At 36.0% G+C, this 26480-nt stretch overlaps 1 protein-coding gene across 2 annotated transcripts; it reads right to left on the bottom strand.

The window, feature by feature from the left end:
• Window positions 1-463: 463 nt before the first annotated feature.
• On the bottom strand, window positions 464-26251 carry LOC149065173 (uncharacterized). 2 transcript variants are annotated; one of them, XM_089254349.1, is made up of 3 exons: window positions 26174-26251; window positions 25555-25717; window positions 464-5156 (listed from the first exon to the last, which is right to left on the bottom strand). In XM_089254349.1, the coding sequence occupies exon 3, from the start codon at window positions 4585-4587 to the stop codon at window positions 1417-1419; it is 3171 nt and encodes a 1056-aa protein (XP_089110475.1). In that variant the 5' UTR covers window positions 4588-5156; window positions 25555-25717; window positions 26174-26251; the 3' UTR covers window positions 464-1416. The 2 variants fall into 2 exon arrangements, with proteins under 2 accessions (XP_089110475.1, XP_089110474.1); XM_089254348.1 differs by having other exon boundaries at window positions 26024-26228.
• Window positions 26252-26480: the final 229 nt, after the last annotated feature.

Consider the following 26480-nt stretch of genomic DNA (forward strand, 5'->3'; position numbering starts at 1 on the left):
TTTGAAAGGTAGACAGCACAAAATACCAATGTTTATCAAACACGATCGAAAGAACAAAAACTTTTGAAGAATTTAAAAATATACAGCAGGTTAATTTCAAGCGAAATATAAAAAAATATCTTTGTATACTGGTTTCAAATTCTATAAAACAATATCGTTATTGAGGGGATTTATTGTAGTGAAAGATATATCGCTGTATCGATAGTTGAACATTATACTAGGCAATTCCAAACAAGATTTAAAAATTATCATTGTAAAGGCATTTATCATCGAGTGTCGTTGTAGCGATGTTTTACTGTATATGCAAACTCCTTAGCGTACGTAGGATTTTCTCGTTGGGGAGCGTAGGCGGAGAGACTTGTAAGTCTGGGGAGCATGATGATGTCATTTTATATATACATGTATAAATTAGATCAGTCAACTCCACCTTTGACGCTGGGGGGGGGGGGGGGCGGGGCGTATCTCTGCCCATGGGGGAAACCATTCACTCAGAATTTTTTTCCTTCCCGAAAGAGGTTTCGTTTTTTTTTTTACTGCAAAAAAAAAACCCCATTATCTCATCTCGGGGAGATGCGCAAAATTTTTCGGCCTGGGGGCCATGGATCTGAATGAATGAACGGCAGGACTTTGCCACTGGACATATCCCGTTCCCGAGATTCCTTCCAGCCCAGCTTCATCACAGAGTCCGGAACACTTTATTTTAAGTCGATAAAAAAAAAATTCACATACAAAATGTTTACAATATATTTTCCCCAGACATTTGGGTATTGTTGCAATTAACAGATTTTGTGGTGATAACAGACAAAATGGGGTTGGAGAAAGTTCTGGGGTTTCATCAGGTATATTTTATATAAAAGCAATTAAAGGGGGGGGGGGGCATGCATCTGTTATCTTACAATTGTCATATCATATACATAGGATACAAGAAACAAACAAAACGAAAATCTTATTTTATAATATAAAATATCCATCGCAGTGAATCATCTCACTTAACACTTTGTTGGTGAGCAAAGGGATTCAATTGGCCTTGTAAACTTGTGGGCTAGAAGCCAGCATCAGTTTTACTGGGCTGAGTTCACGCTCTCTCCTGGATCTGATAAAAATATACAAAATAAAAATGTCATGTGTGGTAATATACAGAATTAGGGACCACATCCGGGCCATCTCGCTTAGCACCTCATTCGGTGAGAATCGTGAGTACGCACGTGTGCTGTGGACATGAAATACATGTAGGATTGAAATAGAGAGAGGAAAATTGTAATAAATGCACTTATATAACTGCCAGGACGTTTCTCTCAGCATCTATTTTGGTGAGCAACGTGGGATTAGTTTGAATGTGGCTTCTCTCCAGTGTGTACTCTTTTATGTACACCTAAATGACTGATTCGAGAAACCATTTTACCACAAACATCGCACTCATGTGGCTTCTCTGGTGTGAATTCTTTTGTGTCTATTTAAATCACCATTTCGAGAAAACATTTTACCACAAACATCGCACTCGTATGGCTTCTCTCCAGTGTGAACTCTTTTATGTTGGTTCAGAGTGCTAGTTTCAGAAAACGTTTTACCACAATAATCACACTCATACGGCTTCTCACCAGTGTGAACTCTTTTATGTATGCTTAAATTATTGGTTCGAGAAAACGTTTTACCACAAACATCGCATTCATGTGGCTTCTCTCTGGTGTGAACTCTTTTGTGTTCATTTAGATTACCAGTATGAGAAAATGTTTTACCACAAACATCGCACTCATGTGGCTTCTCTACGATGTGAACTCTTTTGTGTTTGTTCAGAGTGCCAGTGTCAGAAAACTTTTTACCACAAACGTCACACTCATGTGGCTTCTCTCCGGTGTGAACTCTTTTGTGTCTGTTCAGAGTGCCAGTTTCAGAAAACGTTTTACCACAAAAATCGCACTCATACGGCTTCTCACCAGTGTGAACTCTTTTATGTACGTTTAAATGACTGATTCGAGAAAATAATTTATTACAGACATTGCACTCATATGGCTTCTCACCAGTGTGAACTCTTTTATGTACGTTTAAATGACTGATTCGAAAAAATAATTTATGACAGACATCGCACTCATACGGTTTCTCACCACTGTGAACTCTTTTATGTCTGCTTAAATTACTGGTTCGAGAAAACATTTTACCACAAACATCGCACTCATGTGGCTTCTCTCTGGTGTGAACTCTTTTGTGTTGCTTCAGAGTGCCAGTTTCAGAAAACGTTTTACCCCAAACATCGCATTTATGTGGCTTCTCTCCGGTGTGAACTCTTTTATGTTGGTTCAGAGTGCTAGTTTCAGAAAACGTTTTACCACAATAATCACACTCATACGGCTTCTCACCAGTGTGAACTCTTTTATGTATGCTTAAATTATTAGTTCGAGAAAACGTTTTACCACAAACATCGCACTCATGTGGCTTCTCTCTGGTGTGAACTCTTTTGTGTTCGTTTAGATTACCAGTATGAGAAAACGTTTTACCACAAACATTGCACTCATGTGGCTTCTCTCCGGTGTGAACTCTTTTGTGTTTGTTCAGAGTGCCAGTTTCAGAAAACTTTTTACCACAAACATCGCACTTATGTGGCTTCTCTCCGGTGTGAACTCTTTTGTGTCTGTTCAGAGTGCCAGTTTCAGAAAACATTTTACCACAATAATCGCACTCATATGGCTTCTCACCAGTGTGAACTCTTTTATGTACATTTAAATTATTGATTCGAGAAAACAATTTATTACAGACATCACACTCATATGGCTTCTCACCAGTGTGAACTCTTTTATGTATGTTTATATAACTGATTCGGGAAAACAATTTATTACAGACATCACACTTATATAGTTTCTCACCAGTATGAACTTTTTTATGTCTGCTTAAATTACTGGTTTGAAAAAACGTTTTACCACAAACATCGCACTCATGTGGCTTCTCTCTGGTGTGAACCCTTTTGTGTTTGTTTAGATTACCAGTATGAGAAAACGTTTTACCACAAACATCGCACTCATGTGGCTTCTCTCCGGTGTGAACTCTTTTGTGTTTGTTCAGAGTGCCAGTTTCAGAAAACATTTTACCACAAACATTGCACTTATGTGGCTTCTCTCCAGTGTGAACTCTTTTGTGTTGCTTCAGAGTGCCAGTTTCAGAAAACGTTTTACCACAATAATCACACTCATATGGCTTCTCACCAGTGTGAACTCTTTTATGTACGTTTAAATGACTGATTCGAGAAAATAGTTTATTACAGACAACGCACTCATACGGTTTCTCACCACTGTGAACTCTTTTATGTCTGCTTAAATTACTGGTTCGAGAAAACATTTTACCACAAACATCGCACTCATGTGGCTTCTCTCTGGTGTGAACTCTTTTGTGTTGCTTCAGAGTGCCAGTTTCAGAAAACGTTTTACCCCAAACATCGCATTTATGTGGCTTCTCTCCGGTGTGAACTCTTTTATGTTGGTTCAGAGTGCTAGTTTCAGAAAACGTTTTACCACAATAATCACACTCATACGGCTTCTCACCAGTGTGAACTCTTTTATGTATGCTTAAATTATTAGTTCGAGAAAACGTTTTACCACAAACATCGCACTCATGTGGCTTCTCTCTGGTGTGAACTCTTTTGTGTTCGTTTAGATTACCAGTATGAGAAAACGTTTTACCACAAACATTGCACTCATGTGGCTTCTCTCCGGTGTGAACTCTTTTGTGTTTGTTCAGAGTGCCAGTTTCAGAAAACTTTTTACCACAAACATCGCACTTATGTGGCTTCTCTCCGGTGTGAACTCTTTTGTGTCTGTTCAGAGTGCCAGTTTCAGAAAACATTTTACCACAATAATCGCACTCATATGGCTTCTCACCAGTGTGAACTCTTTTATGTACATTTAAATTATTGATTCGAGAAAACAATTTATTACAGACATCACACTCATATGGCTTCTCACCAGTGTGAACTCTTTTATGTATGTTTATATAACTGATTCGGGAAAACAATTTATTACAGACATCACACTTATATAGTTTCTCACCAGTATGAACTTTTTTATGTCTGCTTAAATTACTGGTTTGAAAAAACGTTTTACCACAAACATCGCACTCATGTGGCTTCTCTCTGGTGTGAACCCTTTTGTGTTTGTTTAGATTACCAGTATGAGAAAACGTTTTACCACAAACATCGCACTCATGTGGCTTCTCTCCGGTGTGAACTCTTTTGTGTTTGTTCAGAGTGCCAGTTTCAGAAAACATTTTACCACAAACATTGCACTTATGTGGCTTCTCTCCAGTGTGAACTCTTTTGTGTTGCTTCAGAGTGCCAGTTTCAGAAAACGTTTTACCACAATAATCACACTCATATGGCTTCTCACCAGTGTGAACTCTTTTATGTACGTTTAAATGACTGATTCGAGAAAATAGTTTATTACAGACAACGCACTCATACGGCTTCTCACCAGTGTGAACTCTTTTATGTTCATTTAAGTTACTGATCCGAGAAAATAATTTATTACAGACATCGCACTCATATGGCTTCTCACCAGTGTGAACTCTTTTATGTCTGCTTAAATTACTGGTTCGAGGAAACATTTTGCCACAAACATCGCACTCATGTGGCTTCTCTGCAGTGCGAACTCTTTTGTGTTTTTTCAGTGTCTATTTGAGAAAACTTTTCACCACAATAACCGCAGTCATGCCGCTTTTCTCCTATGCGTGTATTTAAACCACCGTTTTGCAAAAATGTTTAATCACAAATGTCGCAATCATCTGGCTTCTCTCTAGTGTGAAATCTTTTGTGAACCTTAAATTCAGATCGCTTCGAAAATGATTTCCTGTAGTACCCACATTTATGCAGAGAATCTTCAATATCAAAGTGATCATGAGAAATGGGTTCGGAATGCTTTTCACTCGATGTAGCTGGGATCAGAGTGAACTAGAATTCTCTTTATCCGCATCATTTTCATTATATTATTTCATGAAAGTTTATTCATCCATTTCAAAAGAGAAGAATATTGGAGATATATTTAAACAGGTGAGTAGATCCTTTGCAATTCACCAAGTTTCCCGTCTGGTTCAATATTGCTTTAAATACTGTCGTTGTTTGTTGACTTGTACAGAAATAGCTTTTCCTCCAGATTCTGATGAGGATTTTAAATTACCTGGAAAAAGATAGAGTTATCATTAGAGCCCGGATTATATGCATTTGCATATTTTGGTCTTTTTTAGCATTAATGCATATAAATGCATAAAATCAAAGAATTTCCAGTATAAGTGCATATTTTTGAAGGTTTACTTAAGCTCACTCAATTTTTTTTTTATAATTTTCCAAATAAATATTGTTCATAATATTTTCATAACATCAATTTTTTTCCCCGTATGTGAAATTTAGTGAATTAATACATATTTATAAAGTATTTTATGACTTACTGTTTTATTGTAGGGCTATTTCTAGAGCTGTGTCAAAATGTTAATTTTGTTTTTAGAAATAGTGTCGAAATTCTTTTATTACTGCTATTTTCGTTATTGAGCAGCTACAACAAACTGAAAACTAAAAAAATGACTGAATAAAAAATATGTAGAAGTTATTTGCATATGCTGTATACCATAGCTGCCAACTTTTGAAAATGAAAATTCGGGAGATTTTCGCGCACACCCGTATTTTATGCTAAAACCACTCCCTAATAAATACAATAGGGATTTTTCCAAATAAAATAGGGATTTTCCAAACATAAAAGTTAAAGCGTAGGGAATAAAATCCCTACTCAAAAACTGAAGTCAAATTAAAATAGAGATTTTACACACAGAGAAGTTAAACCCTTGGGAATAAAATTCCTACGTAAAAAAGTAGTGAAATTGGAGGCCAAAACTTCAATGATGTAAAAATAAATATTGTGTTCAATCAGAAACGCTGTGAACAAACATTCTGCGCGAATGACCCCAAAATCATCGGAAGATGAAGGGAAAACACCGTCAATTTTTGAAGAACACTGACTTTTTGTGACTTGATGTTTTTTTTTTTCACTTCACAACTGATGATGGCATTCTTTCCATGACCGATGTTTATGTCCGTAACACAACTTGTACAAAAAAGGAAAAGTCGGCCCCTCTTCTGGAACGTTTGATGAAAGGAAATTCATCGGAATAAGTATCTTTAAAATTGATTAAATATGTTTTTGCTTATCAGTATTCATGCTTTGTTATATCGCACGTACGTAACTTCAACAAAAGAAATTTTGACCATATACGCGTCACTATAATCTTCAATTATTATCCAGGACTATTGGTTGCTAAGCCATTTCCCTGCAGGATAAGACAAGCAACTTCCTTGTTACCATCAGAGGGTTTGTAAAACTTCCTTAAAAAGGGAATTTCCCCATTTACGACGTATGACGCCATTTTGAAAGGGGAAAAAAAAGAGGCTTGATGCCCCACAAGAAATTTCTTAGGGATTGTTTTCATAAGCGGGGATTTTTTTTAATGAAGTAGGGAATGTTTACGGACAATTAGGGATTTTTGGGATTTTCGTAAAAATTCGGAAGATTTAAGAACTTTTCGGGAGGTCGAGCGATGAAGTTAAAATTCGGGAGATTCCCGAAAAATTCGGGAGACTTGGCAGCTATGCTGTATACATATATAGGAGGGGATATTTTTTGGTAAAAATGAAATACATATGCACTAATAGAAAAAATGTATTTTAAAAACACATTCGCTTTTTTTTGCGTATTTTTGCGTATTTTTTGGTGTATTTTTTAATGCATATTTTCTCTTTTCTTATACATATTTCGGAATTTTTGACTTTTTCAAGATTTCTAATGCATATTCTGGGGTGTTTAATGCATATTTTGGAATTTTCAGTGCACATTTTGTATTTTAAGTGCTTATTTTTGCATTTATAAGTGCATATTTTTTCAATTTTAAGTGCATATTTGCATATTTTTAGAGCATATTTTGCCACTTTTTTAGTGCATATAATCCGGGCTCTAGTTATCATTATATCTTCTATAAGTCAATCTGAGTAAATCAGTTTCTGAGCATGGTATTGAAATTATGCTCTCAACAATGATTCTAATATCAAATATAAAATCTGAAGTAAGAAAAAGGGTAAAATGCCCAGCAAGGTGAGTGAAAAAAAATTAGAGAAAAAGTTAAAAAATTAAAAAAAGATGAGAAAAAATATATAAATAAAACACATGTAAAAAAAGAAATACCATTATAAAAAATACCATAAAATACGAGAAATCCAAAGTTAAGAAAAATTAAGAATAGATTATATATTTGTAGTTTATAAATTTCTCCCATATCAAGCTAGAAAGTATATCCGAGAGCCTTTTCCCTAAAAAAAAGTGTAATGTTTTCCAAAGGGCTGGTCTGACTTAGGTTTGGAATTAGAGGCCTATATGGCTATTATATAAAAATCCTATTTACGCGGCCCTGAATCGAATATTGAATGAAATGTTGATCATGGTAAAAATTTTAGACGAGTTTACAGATCTGATCAATATGATTAAAATTGATTATAATTTGACCAAAAATTTCAATCAAAAGTTTGCAAAGTAAGGATTCATTTAAGCATTTAAACACAGAACTATCAATTTTAAGTTAACAAGCAGTTATTTTTTGTTTTGAAATAAAATTAAAATCCAACAGGACATAGATAGCATTGCTGAGCAACTTCTACCACCATTTATTAATTTTTGGTTGCATCTGTAACTTCCGAGATGTTTGTCCTTTACATTATCACCACACATCCCTTCATTATATTTTTTCAAGATTTGAGGCTGCGGTACATCGATTTTGCTTTTGTTAGCGTATTATTATCTTTTTACGCAGGTCAATGGTTCCTTGAGTGTAATAGTTTGATGCAACACAACAGCTACCACAGCCCAGAAAATTGTAATTGAATCACAAGAATGGTAATCTCCTTTGGATCATCATGAAGAACAAGATTCTGGAGGTTTTAACACTTTATTCTCATATCTCTCTATCTTTCATCACTAAATATACCCAGTATTTTGCATATATCAGCCGAAACTGTTGTCTCTAAACCACTTTTGAAAAAAAAAAAAATAGTTCCCTATGTTTTCAAGTTCTCCAGCAGATACTTCACATATATCTCAGTTTGAATAACTAGTATGACATTCGAGAATGGAAGGGGAGGACAGCACCCAATATAAACAATCCAACCCAAACAGCCCATTCTCTGGGTTTGAATCTCATCTTACCAAGAATTTGCCCCTCTGCACAATGAATAAACAGTAGTTCAAACGAGAATACAGAAGCAGCCCAACACACATTATATATATATTTTGGATGCGAATCCTACTCCCTTGTTCCATTAATGGAATATGCATTCAAAAGAAACTAATTGATTTACTTCGATTGATGTATTCAATGGCAAAGACAAAAAAAAAAAAAATGATTTTAATTTCAAATTGAAATTTTGGCAAATTTTAATAGAAATGCAAAAAAATTCCCTAAAAATGTCAAATCTCAAAATTCCACCAAAAATGTCAAATCTCAAAATTCCACCAAAAATGTCAAATCTCAAAATTCCACCAAAAATTTATATTAACTTGAAGTCTTCGAAGTAATTAAAAAAAAAATGTTTTGAACTGTCCTTCATCTATGTCTGATCGTTTGTTTCAGAAAGGACACGTCACATTTTTTAAAATTTAAACCAGACAGATAAAACTGTTTGTACCTACCCCCAGAGTCCATTCCCATCAAAAATGAATTTCGAAAAAATTTTTGGCTTCTGCCCTTTCTGAAATAAACGATTCATATATAAAATTTATTGTGTCTATGATCTCTATACAGATCTACAATTTTCGATCGATCGTCATTAAATTTTACATACATACGACTTGAATGATAGGCTACTTTAAAATTTTGTCAGAGCAGGCCCCAAATGGGCAAAAAATTGCCGGGCAACAATGGCTTCTGAGCCTCAAGAATCACTTTTGGAATGTTTACTTTGGTTACCATGGTTCCCTAGCAATGTGTTTCAGATATGCGTATGACTTTACAATGGTTTGTCACTTCTTTAATGGTCCCAGCATATATATAATAATTAATGCCTTTATAATGGCTTGTCACTTTTTCATTCCTATCAGTAATGAGGCTTTTTGGATAATGTGATATTTCCCTCTTTCTTGAGTGACATACAAGGTAACCAATATGGTGACTTCCTATGCAACTCATGAAAGAAAGAAATCTGAATTAAAGAAAAATAGAAATGAATCTTTTTTTTTTTCTTTTTAATGGGAGCTAGATATTTCAAATTTTTTTTAAGTTCAAGTTATCGATCTGCCTGTTTTTGCTCCAAAAAATGATTGATTAATGCTGCGGAATTTCTTAAATGTAATTTGTATGGGCCCATAATTAATTTCAAAACATCCTAAACTATATGGATTGATATAATTGGATATTATAAAATAATACGGAGACAATAACTCCCATTTCCGTGCTTGAGAAGATATAAATAAAAAGTTGAAATCAATGTTATTGCATGGACATCCACCTCAAAAGTGGGTCTGGGTCATTATTTTATATTTAATTTTCTGGCATTCGTATCTCTGAGCGAACTCGATATTTTGAAAATCAAAAAATTCAATTTTTAAAATTATTGATGAGGCGGAAAACCCCACTAAATTTCCGCATTTCTACGCTAAAATCGGCAATTTTAACATTGATCTCTATGGGGATCATCTAGTGCAGTGATTCCCAACATGGGCGTTAATGTCCCCTGGGGGGGGGGGGGGGGTGATGGAATGTTCCGGGGGGCGGTAGAAGCTAGGGGTATAGCATAGGATTCTATGGATTAGATTGCGTTGGAGGCTCTGGGAAAAAAAATTTCTGAAGAAGTGGGCCGATGGGACAAAAAAGGTTGGGAAACTATGATCTATAGTGTTTGTCCCTCAGAGTGATGCTGATGATGATTGACGTCTATTCGAAAAAAAAGCCTCACTGAAGAAAACCCTATATATATAATTCATTTTCTATCTGTGTGCCTGAGTATTCTCTATACAAATCTACAATTTCAGATCTATCGTCGTCAAATTTTGCATATGTGTAAAATACGTGTGTAAAATTTTGCATTTTATATGTACCAAATAGGACCCGACTTGAATGATAGACTGCAGGATTCCCAGCAAAATCTGCTTGATAATTTCCCTGACCAAAAGCGTGTACACTGTCACACGCATACATAATTCTAAACCATCCAATATCACTCTAAATTAGCGTTCCCCCCACCCCCGTATTCGTGGGGGTTATGTTCTGAGGTGGGGAAAATACAAGAAATATGAGAATAACTGAAACCATAGTTTTTTTGTTTATTTCGTTTATTGAACATCATGAGAAGAGCAGGGTGACGCAAAAATATATGGGAATGTAAAAAAGGGTGCAGCGATTGATTTTTGATGTTTTCTGAAATAACATTGTGATTTCTGTTTGCCGTTTCTTCTTCATATCATCATGTATGCTGAAGTATGGTGACAAGACTTCCTCTACCAATTTTTCTATGCGTGAAGAATGTACCATAGAGGGAGCTATATCATGAAAATAATCTATTGCTGATTTGAACTTGTGAAGCTCTTCTGCTATGTTACTCAAGGTGAACTTGTCTTCTTCTTCTTCTTTATTTTGATCTCCTTCATCTGGTACCGCTTGTTTCATGAGCAATCAACTGCATTAATTCCTCCTCGGTCAATGCCTCTGAATTGCTATTAATTAGCTGTTCGACTTCTCTTCTATATCCATATCATTGAACCCATCTCCACCCACCTATTTCGCTAATGTGACAATGTCTTTTATTATCTCTTCAGTTGGCTCTGTAAAAATGGTTGTGTCCTGAAGCACATATTGTGGCCAACCCGAGTTGACTATTTCTCTCTTAAGAGCTGCCATGGTTCTAGTGATGACAGTAATGGCATTAGGCGATAGTGTAATTCTTCCATACCTTCAAGACATTTTCTGCATTTGCATCTTCTTCTATTGCATGCACAATCATCTTCATTGAGTGACATGTATAGTGAGCCTTGAATGCTCGCATTACCCCTGATCAAGAGGGGCTGAATGATAGATGTTGTATTTGGAGACATAACAGACCCCTACACCATCAGCTTTGAACTCCTTGACAACTGGGTGTCCAAGAGTTTTATTCAGTATCAAAAGAATTTTGAATGGCATGTCTTCACTCTCAAGGTACTTCCTTACTTTTAGAACGAAACATCATTTAAACCAATCCAGGAAAAGTGTTTTCATAGTCCAAGCTTTTCTATTGTTCATCCAAAATACTGTGTGGGAGCTTTGACTTATCCTTTCCCTTCAATGCTCATGGATTCCAAGATTTGAAAATGACGGTGGGCTTTACCATGTACCCATACGGATTTGCACAAACAACATAGTAAATTAACCTTAACTTGCCTTAAAACCAGGGGCCCGCTTTTCTTCTTGGGTGATAAATGTTCTCTGCATCATTTTCTTCCAAAATAGCGGTTTCATCAGAGTTAAACACCTGCTGAGGTGAATATCCCTTCTCTTCAATAATTTTATGCAAAGTCTTTGGAAATTTTCTAGCCAGTGCGTAATCCAAACCGTTTCTTAAACCTATGAAATCAACTTTTGCATAAAATTCCGATGTAATAGACGTTTTACTAGCCCTTCCTTTTGTAGAAGAGTAAATTAATCTTTTTGCTTTTTCCCATTACAATATTAAAATCAATTGGACTACCTTCTTTGTAGCATTCTTGTACCTACAAAAAAAACCCTGCATTTTTGATATGAGAAACACATGGATTCCATAAGCGATGCAAAGTTTTCACTGCCACAGGTGCAGCTACAGTCATGGCTGATGGAATTTCAGATTCATTTTTCTTGATATATCTCACCATATTCGTTGATTTAATAATGGTGAGCCACCGCAGCAATTGATTTACTTTTGCCAAGCATAGCCAATTTTTCTTGTAAAGTTTTTACTTTTTTTTTGTCTTTTCAGAGCATTATAAGTAGCTCTAGACAAATGAGCCATCCTGAACATGCACAACTCAAATTTTGTAAACAAACCACGTGAATGATGATTGCTGAAAAAAAATCTGATGAAGGAAAAAAAAACCGCAAATATGAGGAGGGGGTGACTGTATATCATTTTGTAGTAATAATTTATTACTGAAAATTTTTTGTAATTTATTACTGCTTTTCAATGGTTTATTAAACCATTGAAAAGCATATTACAGGCAGAACATTAATATTTTACCACCACCAGGGGTGCAAGTGCCCCTCATCTATTTCGGAGCAGCAAATTTCATTTTTGGAGCAGAAATTTTGAAAATGGAGCAGAACTAAAAACAAACTATATCTGCAATATAAGGAGTAATTTTTCTGTGAAATGCCTAAAAAGTTTTGCCAAAAATGGTTGAAACAAATAATTCTAAATAAATTTCCTTCACAAATTAAAACCCATTTAAATTTTTTCTGAATTATCTTATCTGTCATTACTAAAACATGCATTACTGAAATGAGGAATAAAAATTATGAGACTCTTTTCAAATTAAGCAACATGCATACTAAAAACCTAGGCAACAAGAATTTCTGCTGCTTGAACACCAAAATCTTATTCATCCTGATATAGCAAAAAAAGTGCGTGCAAAATATAATAAGGGTTTTCGTGAAAAAAAAATTAGCTTCTCACAAAATTTAAAGAAATTATTAAATTTAAAAGCAAAATGCAAAAAACGAGAAAAATATAAATACCTTATTTACTTAAACAATTTCTCAACCTAAAATAGCATGTTAATAGATTACGAATCACGAGTCGCTTTCAGAAGTTCAGCATCTCAATGACAATTTTTTTCAAATTTTTCATGCACTTGAACATAAGATTTTATATGTCTTATTCCATTAAAGCATTGGATGGACAGATTTTTCAATGTTCAAACAGACTTTCATTTATTTGTTAACAATGAACTCTCTTTCACTGTCTGCATTATCGTATGCTGAAGATAAAAAAGCCTTCACCAAAACTGGCAAAATTTTGAACTTTGGGCTGCTTTCAAGGTTATAAAGTTTGAATATGTCTGCCCAATATCTATCTATTCTCTGAACTGATTTCACTTCTTGTAATTATTTGCATTGTAGTGCAACCCATTCATCACACATAATTAATAGTTCTGTTGGTGATACAATGTTGAGCAACATCCCAGCAATACGTGAGGGAGTAATGTACCATCCCAGCAATGCACGAGAGGGAGTGCAAACGTTTCATTCTCTCCAACAACATGTTTGGGAAAGGTAGGACATTAATATAAAAAAGGTATCTCACAGAAGTTATGTAAAATGAGCACATGCTCCTAGTACAAATTCCTTCCTTTGACTATTGTTAAGAGCATGCCCCTCCCCCACCAATGCAGTGGCGGACCGTGCGGCCATATTGGGCGCCGCTCTAGGAGGGGTGCTGAATGGAATTGAAAGGGTGAAAAAAGCTTTGTTTACCAAAAAAAAAACGCCTTCAGTAGCGCCAAAAACAGATTCCACATGGGTAGAAATTGTTTTCCTCGAGCTGCCCCTGTGTTCACCAAATCCGGATTTTCGCAATGTGAAATTGCCACGATCGGCAACTGCCGACGATAATCACACGACCGCATAGTGACTAGATGACAAAACTATGAATATTTTAGCTGGAGTTTTAACAGATCCCATTTTTTTCCAATGATCTTTGAAAAATGTCGGTAAATTAACGAGTAAACTAATCCTTTTTTCGATGTATGCGGTCTTAGAACGCATGTTGGCAGCCGCGAAATTACCGTAATTTTCAGTATATAACCTGCAGGAGAAAAAACGGTCTTCGAAATCGGAAAATTCGGCATATTCATTCAGGGACTTTGATAGCCCGCCGGTTAACCAATAACAGTATAGGACTTTATACTTCAAGGTAGTAGAACTACTTTCCAAGGTCACGACATAACGCGATTGTGGTAGATGGTGGGAAGTGAAAAAAAAATTAAAGTTTCTCCCTCCGTATTTTTTTTCCGTGTCTCGGAAAGAACGCGTCCCGTGGACAAAATTTTCATGCTTCTTTTTCCTAAATTCCCGGTATTTGACGCACTACAGTGCATTAGCGGTACCTACGCGAACCAGAAACAAGAATTGGCGCAAATGCGCAGGGATTTGGCGTCTTGGCGCACCATGTAGCAAGAGAACCATTTCGGCGCAGTTTGGCGCAGCTCTTGCACCCCTGCACCACCCACCCCTTACAAAATCAAATTGTGTATATGATCTTGCACACAAACCAGTTTCCTTGGAAATCTCACACAGAGATAATTGAATTCAAATCATTCTTCAACACATGAAGGTTAAAGGTTCTCTACCTACACCTTCTAGAGCAAGAAGACTTCGCCCGCGATTTTTCGATGCTGTGACGTCATCTCAATCCGGCTTGTTTCTTCCCCATCAGTAACTTTTTGTCCCTGATCGCCATATTGACAGCTGTTAGCATGCACGTGCGTGCAGTTTTTTAATGATAAATTTCTATTTTAAACATTTATTTTATTCATTTCTTGGCAAGGCAATAAACAATATTGTTGCACAAGTCCTTTAAAAAGAATAGTTGAAGAAAACAACAGCTAATCCGGCCACCAGCGAGCTTCGGGGGAATTAAGTATAGACCTATCTGTACAGCTGCACATAAAATCATACAGGTTAGTTCATTTTTTAATATTACATGAAATGCATTGATAAATATTCTGTAATATTATTATTGCAAACAATCGTTAATCTCATAATCCCAATTTTCATAAACTTAGTGCTATACATAGGGATAGGGCTTTAATAAGTTAATTGATAAATAATACTAGCACTGTGCTATTTGAATCATTTTTTAATGTTATCCTTCAACATAAGTTTTTAAGGAATAAACAGTTGGAGGGAATTTAGAATAATTACAGAAAATATATTTCATGACCCCCCCCCCCCTCAGATCCAGGGGAGCCGGGCTTCTATGATAAAATTTTTACTGGATCCCACTCAGGGTTTAAGCTGGATAAAAAAATTCCTTTCACAAAAAAGCGAAAATGGGGAAAAGGCTTTAGCAAAATGCTAATGTAATGGTTGATGGTTGGATGTCTATTCGTTTCGTACCTCCTGTACGCATTTTTGCAAAAGTGGCCACTACTTTTTTCGCATTCTATGATTTTCTTTCGCATTTTGCAAAAAATGTGACCGTAGCTTTAACCCTGATCCCACTCTAATATTTCTCATTGGAGCCTTTGATGGAACTTCAAGTAATTACGTGAAAGGAAATATTTTATTTCATGCTCCCTCCTCCTGAAACTGGGTTCCTTGGTAAGATCTGTGGAGATCTTGGTAAGACTTGCTAGGGTATAAGTAATGAAAATTCTAAATTTTTTTTAATGTTATAATTTCAACTAAATACATTCACAAATTTTGAAAAAATTCAAACGTCTAATGATGCTTTTATTTCATGTCAATAGGCGTGTATGACTTTGACAGTATCCATGTGAATTTGCTGAATGACCAAGAAGAGTGAGGACTGCAGCTTGCATTGATTGTAACTACCAACCAATGACAAAACAAATAATCTATCCCAAGCAACCTTGAATGATATGTCATCCATGGGACTTGCCTCATGCCATATTGCGACCAACCGAGTCGAGATGTTTGGTGGGGACGAACGTAGACAGTGTGTGTTGTGGGACATTTATTCACAGTAAATGTGAGTGATAATGTTCCTGCATATTTTGAAAGTACAGTTGAACCCTGTTATAGCACCCCCTGTTGTAGTGCCAACCCTGATTGCCGCCAGAAATTTTCAGTGAACACATCTTCTATTGGGATTATAATGTAAAAAACGTAGGGATTTTATAATGTAATGTAGACCTAAAATAATTTCAAAGGTAAGTGTAAAATATGTGTTAAGTTTTATATCAAGAAATATTCAAGTAACATTGTACAGTATTTGAAATTTCATGAATTTTCTCTTAAAATTGAATGTGTTGAAATATTTATAGAATAACTAATAAGACAAAGATAGTGTTTCATTATAAACGTGTGAATTTATGTAATGAAGTCTCTCTGAAACACTATTCCAATCATTACCCGATATAACACCAAAATTCTTTGGGACGTGTGGTGGCATTATAACTGGGCTAGACTTTATTAGGTTAAAAAAAATGTCCATTTATTTTTCCATACAAATTAACAAATTTCTCAACACATAACACAACTTAAAATATTTAATTGGTTATTATATTGTTGATACCAATGTGGGAATAGTGTATAATCATAGAGTAGTAAATAGAATTTTTCCCCCATGTCTATAAATTTCATTAAATACATATTTTACCTGTCTTTACCATATATGGCATGTTGCTTTATATGCTTTATAATGTAATTCTCAAAATTGATCCATGTTTGGATGTTATTGGCTTTATTGCTGTAGCCATCACAACTGATAATTAATAGCATTAACAACAAAATAGTGGGAACAGCTTTGGAATAAGGGACACGCCAAATTGGCGACTTTTTTCCAGCGATAAGTTGCTATCGTTGGCGCACTCTGGTTCAGTGTTGTTCTGCTGGGTTGTCGCTGTTCTGAAAAATTCTGCCATGCGGCGTTAGTTGTTGTAGCGCGTCTTTTCAAACACCCGTACAGCCATTTTGTAGTTTGTGCTTGCTTCGAGTGTTTGGATTACATTTGCGTCGCTGGTCAGGTTGTATTGTTCCCTTTTTTTTTCCCTTTATTTAAACAGTGCCCGTATGCTATTTATACCCTGATCGCTTTTTTATTTAAACAATGGTCCGGGCTTTATTTAAACGCAGATCGATTTATTATTTAAACAACGGCCTGAGCTTCATTTAAACAATGCCCAGGATTTATTTAAACCCTGATCGATTTATTATTTAAACAACGGTACGGCTTCATTTAAACAATGCCCGGGTTTTATTTAAACCCTAATTGATTTGTTATTTACAACGGTTGGGGTTTTATTTAAACCTGGATTGATTTATTTTTATCCACGGTTTTATTTTTTAAACAATCCAGAGCGTATTTTTGTTTATACCATTTGTTTTTATTGTTTTTTACTGTTTTCTATGCTGGCGATTTTTTTTTCTGGCGCACATAGTGTCTGGCAGCTTTTTCTCGGACCGTCAGACATATTTGGTGTCGGAAAAAAAAGTCGCCAAAATTCACCAACCTGTTCCTTATACCAAAGCTGTTCCAAATAGTGGGTTTGTCTATTGGTCCCCATATAAATTTCCATGTTCCAACCTCACTCTTCAACATACAGGGCCAGACCACTTTTTCCCTTGTAGTGGATCTGATTAAAAATACACTGGTGAAATAAATTAAGAGAATTTGCATATTTTATCAAATTTCATGAAAATAACTGAACTGAATGTAAAACCACTGCTTCTAGACAAAAATTCAAATCTTGTACGTCAAATACGTAAGCATACACGTGTGTGTAGGTGGACCCAGTAGAGAAACAGGCTTTATAAGCACACGTAAGTTAAGACGCATTTCGTTCGCTAGCACACCTCTGTGAATTTCTTGGTGTTATTTCGCAGCAATCGGTTAATTTCAAATTGTAACAGTAAAAATGAGTAACCACCAACGTTTAGATGATGGAATGAGGTGGCGAATTGTGGGGAGGCTAGAAGCAGGCCAATCTCAAGTCCAGATTTGAAGAGAGTTCAATTTAACGCCCAGCGTCATGTGTAACTTATGGAAACAGTTCCAGGATACCGGATCCATCGAGAGAAAGCATGGGCAAGGTCGTCCAAGAGCCACGACGGCCAGAGAATATCGCCATTTGTTGATTATAGCGAGGCGTAACAGGAGTGCTACAGCTTCTCAGCTCTCTCGTGACTTGTATGCAGCCACAGGAACCCATGTATCAAGGGTGACTGTTTCCAAAAGACTTCATGAGAGAGGGTTCTTTGCGCCCCGCTCACTTCTACGGACAGGAGAGTCCATTTATCATGATGCAGAGAGCATAGAAATTGGAGTATGGATCAATGGGCGACCGTTCTCTTCACTGATGAGTCCTGGTTCAGCCTAAGCACCGATTCTCGCCGTACGTTCATATGGAGAGAACCAGGGACCCGCTACCTACCCTCCGATGTCCATGGTAGGTCTGGGCAGGCATCATGTTGGATGGCGCACACCTCTCCAAGTCTTTGAAAGAGGCACGGCGACTAGTGTGAGGTATAGGGATGAGGTCTTGGAGCCCTATTTTCGCCTTTTCAGGGGTGCAGTTGGCCCTGAGTTCATATTAATGGACGATAACGCGAGTCCACATAGAGCTCTTCTGCTCGACGATTTTCTAGAGAGTGAGGATATTCGCCGGATGGATTGGCCAGCCAGATCTCCAGACCTTAACCCTATAGAGCATGTCTGGGACGCTCTGGGGAGGGCAATTGCAACTCGCAACCCCCCCCCCCCCTCCGGGAACCATTCAGGGAATGAAAACAGCGTTGCTGAACGAGTGGGACCAATTGCCACAGGAAATGATAAACTGCCTTATTTCAAGTACGAAATCACGCTGCGAGACCTGTATATCTGTAAGAGGGGACCATACCCCCTATTAACCCATCTATTAACAAAGCTTTTTTATTCTGCAACCGCTGTTTCATACCTTCCGACTCCAACGAGTGTTAAGCACGATCATGCGTGTGTATTACAATTATTGAATGGTTATTTGTTTTGTATTTTATCAGTGTATGTACGTATCAAATTTCATTAAAATCGGTACAGTAGTTCTAGAGATAATCGACCAAGTCTGCAAATTCTCTTAATTTCTTACACCAGTGTATCAGAAAAGCTGGCTGTATTAAAAAGGTGTTTTTCCCTACATAAGAATTTTGTCCCGCCTATTAATTCCGTGAGGTTCATGTTTTGCCCTTCTTGAACATAAATCACACGTTGCTTCATAATATAATTCTCAAAATTAATCTACATTTGTCAGTGATTGGTACAGAAGGTGCATTTTCAAAATAGACTTGCAATGTGTTATGATAAACAACTTTGGGTTCATTAGAAATTACAAAATACTGTGTTGACAAATTGGGTTTTCCATGTTTTAACTGGAAAATAGATACAAATACTTATTCAAAAGCCAGGTTTTGGAAATATAGACAGGTACTAACAATATTGCTTTGAGGTGTATGTGGGAGGGGGTAATTCTGTGGATTTTTTCCTAACATATTTCTACAGAACATTCGAATAAAAATGCACTTTTAAAGGAAAATTATAGTCAAAAAATTTTATGCAAAAAGGAAAGTGGTGACATTTTCAAAAGCACTATTTTTGATTTTTACTACTTGGATCTAGAGATGCGAGATGAGAATATTCTCGGAGAATGAGAATATTATCCTGGATGTAAAAATTGAAGAATAATCGAGAATATTCATATTTCTTTTAAATAATTAAATTTTTTTTTACTAATTTTGTTTATATTGTGAAATATAAATAAGTATTCATTACCAAGAGATTGTAATTAATTGTTTGAAATTTTTTCTTCCAATGTTCACTATAAGTATTTGGAGAGAGAACTAGTCTGCCTATAAGAGATATGTATGGTTTTGAAAATTTTGAAAGGATTCAAAAATAATTTTAAATTAATGATGAAAGTTGATCTTGCAAAACAGTTGAATATCACGTATGTACTTTGAAAACGATTATAAAACAGAGAAATGAAATCAAAGACCGAGCTGCTGGTTGCAAATCATCTACTGCCAAAAAAATAAGACTGCAAAAGATAAAGATGGAAAATTTTCTTAAGCAAGGGTAATTGTTCTGGCAATTTTAATACTTTCATCGGTTTGAAATGCGATTTTATAATTTGTGGTTGCATTTCCCCCCCCCCCCCCCCCCCACTCCATGGTTGTTTTTTTTTTTTTGTACAGAATTGGAGATGCAAAAAAAACAAAAAACCATCGAATTTTATACATCTTATACATTAAGGAGAGGCTCATTTTGAAAGTCCCAATAGGATGGTATGCACTTATAGGATGTTTTGACCTGGCCTCTTGAATGTTGTATAAACGGGACTTCGCTTTTATATATGGGAAATATTTGAAAATCACTTGCCCCTTATTCTTCTCACATGTGCCTGATGTGATTATTGTACTTTGCTTTGAATGCATTTATAGACTGATACTTTTGCTAGTCTTACATGATGTTGTTGTTAATCTAGTTAGTCCCCCAATAGTATTTCATTTAATCTTGTGCAACCCCCTCAGAGTATGAATTATGTTACATGTGTGTAGCAATGTCTTTTTTGTTTACTATTTTTGTATTCTCTTTGCCTTTAAATGTCTTAATAAAATGTTTGAAATTCATTCAGGTTATGATGCCCTGTGCTCAAGTTAGTGAGTCTGCCTGAATATATTAGAAAAATAGAAAACACCAGAGTTTCAAGTTATCATATACAGCCACTATCTAAAGAAAATTATACCTTGAAAGTTCAGGCTCAAGCTTTAGTAATTAAAAGTAAGCTGTGGGATTATGTGAATGGGGAAATCAAAGAACCAACTGAAGATGAGGAAGAGAGACAAAAATGGCTTGACAAAGATATGGAGGCAAGATCTGATTTGTTGCTTAGAATAAAATACATTAGCCCTACAGAACTGAAACAAATGAAAAATTGTGCTACATCCAAAGATATATGGGATACACTAGAAGGCCCCAAAGTAGAATGTGCCAAAATCTGTGACGTACGTCGCAGAACAATTAGCGCTACTGCAGAACAATTCAGAAGAATTTTAATAAAAAGTACAAAAAACACTATTACATATATGGGGATTTTTACCGCAGAACATTTCCAGTCAGCCAAGGGCTAGTCACAGAACAGTAATAAACATTCTGCTTTGGGGCTAGAAGGTATCTCTCTATCAAAGTTCTGGTCTTGCAAGAAAAGCAATTTTGTTAAAGAGATTGATAATATTCAAGATGCAAGAGAAAGCTGGTGCACACAAGAGAGCATCTCAATATATTTATGAACACTGTAGACAAATTGATAGGTATGAATGTTACAATCCAGGATGACCTGCTGTGTATAATGATGTTATATGGTCTTCCAAAATCATTTGAAAAAAATGGTCTGTACACATATGAAGATAGTAGTTGACCAGAAAATTCAAGATATACAACAGAATCCAAGATTATGACCTGGCACAAGAAATTAGGTCATATCAATGAAGTCGATCTGAAGTCTGCTCGAAGAAACAATGCGGTCCTAGGAATGTACTTTAATTCAAATGAGAAACTGGATGACTGTGAAGTGTGCATTCAAGGAGAGATGACAAAAGTCCCATTTGAGATTAGAAAATATCCAAAAGAACTAGACTTGTTGAAGATAGTGCATTCAGATGGTTATATGGGCCGATAGAAGTAACATCTCCTGGCGGACCAAAGTATTTCGTAACTTTCATTGATGAAAGTTCCAGATATTGCAGAGTGTACTTCCTGAAACTCAAAAATAAAGTACTGAAATTCTTCAAAGAATATACAAATTAAGTTGAAAATCACACTGGCAAAAAGATCAAACATTTGCAGAGTGACAATGCAGTGGGAGAATACTGTAGTACTGAATTGAGCGATTTCCTGAAAGCATGTGGGATCAAGAGAAGATTATCTGAGCCATATAAACCGGGACAAAATGGTCTAGCTGACAGGAAAAACAGAACTCTTCTAGATAAAGCAAGATGCATGCTAATTGAATCTAAAGCTTCACCTTCACTCTAAGTTGAAGCCATCAATACTGCAAATTATTTATGTAACAGAATGCCTTCAAGAGTGATTAAACATAAAACACCATTTCAGAGATGGACTGGAAGAATTCCATCTGTAAAGCATCTTGAAATTTTTAGATCAAAGCCTTATGTCCTAGACAAGAAAAGGAAGGGGAAGTTTGATCCAAGAGGTAATGTTGGCTTGTTTGTTAGTTATGCGGAATATTCAAAAGCTTATAGAATATGGATGAATAACAAAAAGCAGATGGAATCAGCCAGAGATGTGAAAGTACTGAACACTTTTCCACAATGACAAGAATTCAAACAATGTTAATGACCTAGAAAAAGAAAAAAGAGTGCCCAACAAAACAGAATTTCAAGTTCCTATTCCAAATGAAAATATAGGTGAAATTCTTGATGTTATGGAAAACTCTGATCAAGATGAATCCTTATAATCTGATGGAAGTCAACATACAGAGATGATAAAGATCAACCTGATGAAATTGAAAATAAGGATGAAACTAGACTCCAAAGAACAAGACCACCACAGATTTGGTTCAAGGACTATGAAATGTCAGCTTATTGTGAATTAAAAGCAGCACTCAAAAGTCCTGATGCTCAGTCATGCATTGATGCTATGGGAAAAAAAAATTATTTCACATTTAAAAAAATGGTACTTTTGAAATTGTTCAAAAGGAAAATGCAATTAACATTATTCGATGTAAGATGGTTCTGAAGAACAAGTACAAGTCTAATGGAGATCTCGAGAGAGTTGCAAAAGGCTATGATCAATGCCCAGAACTTGATTACAATGAAACATGCTCCTGTAGCAAAGTTAAGTTCAATTAGGCTATTACTGGCATTAGCTCTTGAAGATTTGGATCTGCATCAACTAGATGTTAAGACTACAGCATTCATAAATGGAGAAATTGGTGAGGACATTTTCATGGAAAAACCAGAGATGCTTGAAAAACTTGTCTATGAGATAAAACTAGAACACAGCTCAGACACTGATCAAACAGTCTTCATGAAAGCCAAAAAGATACTTTCTGATCTGAGAATTAATGAAATGCACAAAGTCTGTCATTTGAAAAAAAAGAATAAGTTATATGGACTGAAGAAACAAGCAAGTCATCAATGGTTCACAGAACTTGACAAAAAGCTCAAGGTACTTGGGTTTCAATCACTGAATGTTGATCCATATCCATGTCTATATTCTTCATTGAAAGGGGGAAAGAAAACTATTGTTGCAATATATGTGGATGATCTCACTATAGCCACGAATAAGGTCCAACAATTTGAAAAACTGAACTTATGAAATCCTTCAAAATGCATGACCTAGGTGAGCTCCAGTATTTGGTGAAAAAGCAGTATAAGCACCCTTCTTACAAATACAAATACAACGCCACAACAGGCAAATTGCCCAACGAGGTGACTGACCTAAGAACATCATGGATCCCCGAGCCATTTTTGGAGGCCCTACCTACTACTGCTACACCACAAATGCACCCCCCCCCCCCGCGGAACCCCCCAACGAATCAGTACATGCGGGAATGTGCGTGTACGTGTAGTGCAACCTGACGTAAAGTTTGTTTCTGTGTAATGTTTGTTATGCGTAGTGCTGCCATCTGCCACCAGTTTTTCTGATTAGTGAAGTGTTATGATTGAATGATTTATCGTTGTAGGACTGTTGCTCTCTGTGGCGAGACTTTTTAACGGGGAGATCGGCTCGCATTTGCGCCTTGAAGTTGGGAACCACAAAAAACCAACTTCAGCCGACCACCACTGTGGGGTTCGAACCCGGATCCTCGCATCACGAGTCCGTCACTATAACCACCCGACCACCACAGCGGCTACTGCCGGCTTCTTGGCACTGCTTTGGCGCCAAACAGTGCCGAGTCTAATATAACCCTGAGAAAGGGAAATAAAAAAAGGGTTTTTTTACCGCTCACCCATTTTTTCCCCCCATCCTGAACGGCAAAGCAATAATCCATTAGAAACAGAAATAATCGTTGGGGCACATGCACGTGAAATTATCCTTAGGACACAAACACGTAAATAATCCAAAATGCGTGTAATAAATCGAAATAATCCAACAGAATTGAACGGGCGGTAAACTCATACTACCAAATTTTAAAAATACATCACGACAATACGAAATTAAAATCACCAGAATTATTAACCTCTGAAGTGGTTGAAGTTACTAGGGTATATCACACACCCGTATATATACAAGACTCAAGTACTTTTCAGCCCTCCTAATATTTTTTTCATGTCAGCACCTCTAGATGTTAACCTTCTTAAAGTTTGAAATGACACACTGATCCATGAGCTGGGTAAGAGGAGTCATACTTAAAGAAAACAACTTTAAAAGAAAAAAAAAAACATTGTGTGTCCATAGACCTTTACTGTTCTTTTGTATTTAGTCCGGTTTTTTTTTTTTTGGCTTGCATGTTTGTAAACCAAGACAAGTTTGTAAATCAAATCATCTTATGTTGTTCGTAAACAAAATTGTATGCAACCTGAGACAGTTCGTAAACCAAGGGATGACTGCATGTATTTTCAATAGGGATGTTACAGTTTTCTTTTCCCAGAGAAGTTTCTCACACTGGATTTTTCATATTATCCTGGGGCAAGCTGGGCCAAAGTTAGAATAGTATCTGTCCTGCTTGAAGCAGCTTGTGGGACATGTGAGCCCATACGGGTGATATGTTACAACTACGTTCCCCCCTTGTCTTATTTTGCATATTCGCACATGTATATTAGCGATTGAACAAATTGTTTTCTGCACTATTGCATTGTCGAATTTTATCTCTTTTCACTTTCATCATGCATTACTGCATATTCTGCTCACAGTTGCATTTCAGCACCAATTTTTTTACTATTGTTGGCAATGTTTAACTGTTTCTGTTTGGCCGATGTGCAGAGCAACTTCAAACCCCACTGAATTTATTTTTCTGGTAAATTTTAATTTGGCATTTTTTTTAAATTATTTAGTACCAGTGTACAGCCCGTTCAATTTCATTAATACACATGTGAATTTCACTTTAATAAGTGGATTATTACATGTGTGTAGTGTATGCTGAATGGATTCGATTATTACAGTGTCATGGAGAAAGGAAAAAATATAACAGGAGAGCAGTAAACAAAAAAGTTTTTTTTAATTACCCTACATTAAGAGCCTTGGTTTGAGCTAGGGTTGCAACCCGAGGGCTTGCCACCCACGAGGGTTGTTAAACTTCATTTCCACCGAAATTTGAAACAGATGTTGCATTTCATTGTCCTTTTTCCAGTTTCAGTAACCATGGGTTATTCTTCTTCTGCTGCTGTCAGGTCAGGTTGTACCGTTTCGTTATACTTATTGTTTTTGTTATCATTTGTTGTCATGCCTTCTATTTCACAGAAATCGTAGAGTATGTACTTTTAACCCAGAAATAAGAAAGCTTCTGGAAGCTTTTTTTTTTTTTTTTTTTGTAACTCAAAAAATAAGAGTATTTTTACCTGGGGAATTATTTATTATCCAGAGCTTATTTACGTTTATACCGTTATATTTTTTATGAAAGAAAGTGATAATTTTTATTATTATTATGCTTATTGGTTTCACTTATTGTTATTATTATGTGGCGTTGTTTTTTCTGGCGTCTGCAGCATCAAAAGACAACCTTAGCAAGTTTTCTCATCTCTTTTTCTCACTGGAAAATAAAGAAGTCTAACAGCCCAACGAAAAGTTGCTAAGGCATCTACTGATGCTGTGGATGCCAAAAAAATGAGAGTAATAAAGCGGTCTCATGTGCATTTACTGACCTCTACTTAAAAGAAGAATGAATCCGTCTGAGGAATCAGTGAATTCTATGAAGGATGGAATTATTATATCTCTTGATGATTGTCATTTGCTGATGATTTAGTGATCAACGTCGACGAGAGCATTTACATCGATTTGTTTATGTCCTTTTGCACCAACCTAAGGCTTTAAGACACAAAAACAAAGAAACATACAAAGTTAGTGTTAGTTTTGTACAGTAAGAAACAATTTGATGCATCAGAATATATAAAAAACACCATACAATTAGAAGATATAACGAAAAATTATGTGCGAGATATTTACTATCATATATATATTCACAATCATATAGTATTACATATATTAAACACACATAGGTGCGAAGCCTTTCAACAAAATGTACAAATATTATGTCATATTCACAGTATATATAGCACAAGGAATTTTCTTTTCATGAAACAAAACAAATGTAGCAAGACAATAACTACATACTACAAAACATGATCTGATCAAATTATCCACAGTTCCGGCCTGTCTTTCAACCTATATTATTTAACTTAATACTTGTTAGAACCAAAATACAAATTCACAAAACAAAATGAATCCAATTGACTTGACTCGACTGATTTATGTTCTCTATACCTGCTGAATGAATCCAATCACCAAGCAATTACAAGATAACGGTAAATATCGTGAACTGTAGATACATTTAACTGAGGAGATAAACAGAGTTCCTAGTTGTTGTTGTTGTCTTTTCCTGTGTTTAAATTATATTCCTGTGACGTCATTGACTTTTTTTCTCGACCATTTCACGTAGGGCATAGCCGGTCAATTTGTCGCGCCTCAATTTGTCACGGTACAAATTCGTCGCAGAGCCAATTCGTCGCAGTGTCAATTTGTCGCGATACAAATTTGTCGCAGTGTCAATTCGTCGTAATACAAATTTGTC

The sequence above is a fragment of the Pholcus phalangioides genome, unplaced genomic scaffold (genome assembly GCF_987345545.1).
Source record: "Pholcus phalangioides strain wild (caught in Gottingen) unplaced genomic scaffold, Ppha-v1.0 ptg000041l_1, whole genome shotgun sequence".
NCBI classification, from domain to species: Eukaryota; Metazoa; Arthropoda; class Arachnida; order Araneae; family Pholcidae; genus Pholcus; species Pholcus phalangioides.

Excerpts from the sequence above, each read along its gene's own strand:
- LOC149065173 (XM_089254349.1), bottom strand. The coding sequence starts at position 4,587 with ATGTTTCCTCGAACCAGTAATTTAAGCAGACATAAAAGAGTTCACACT.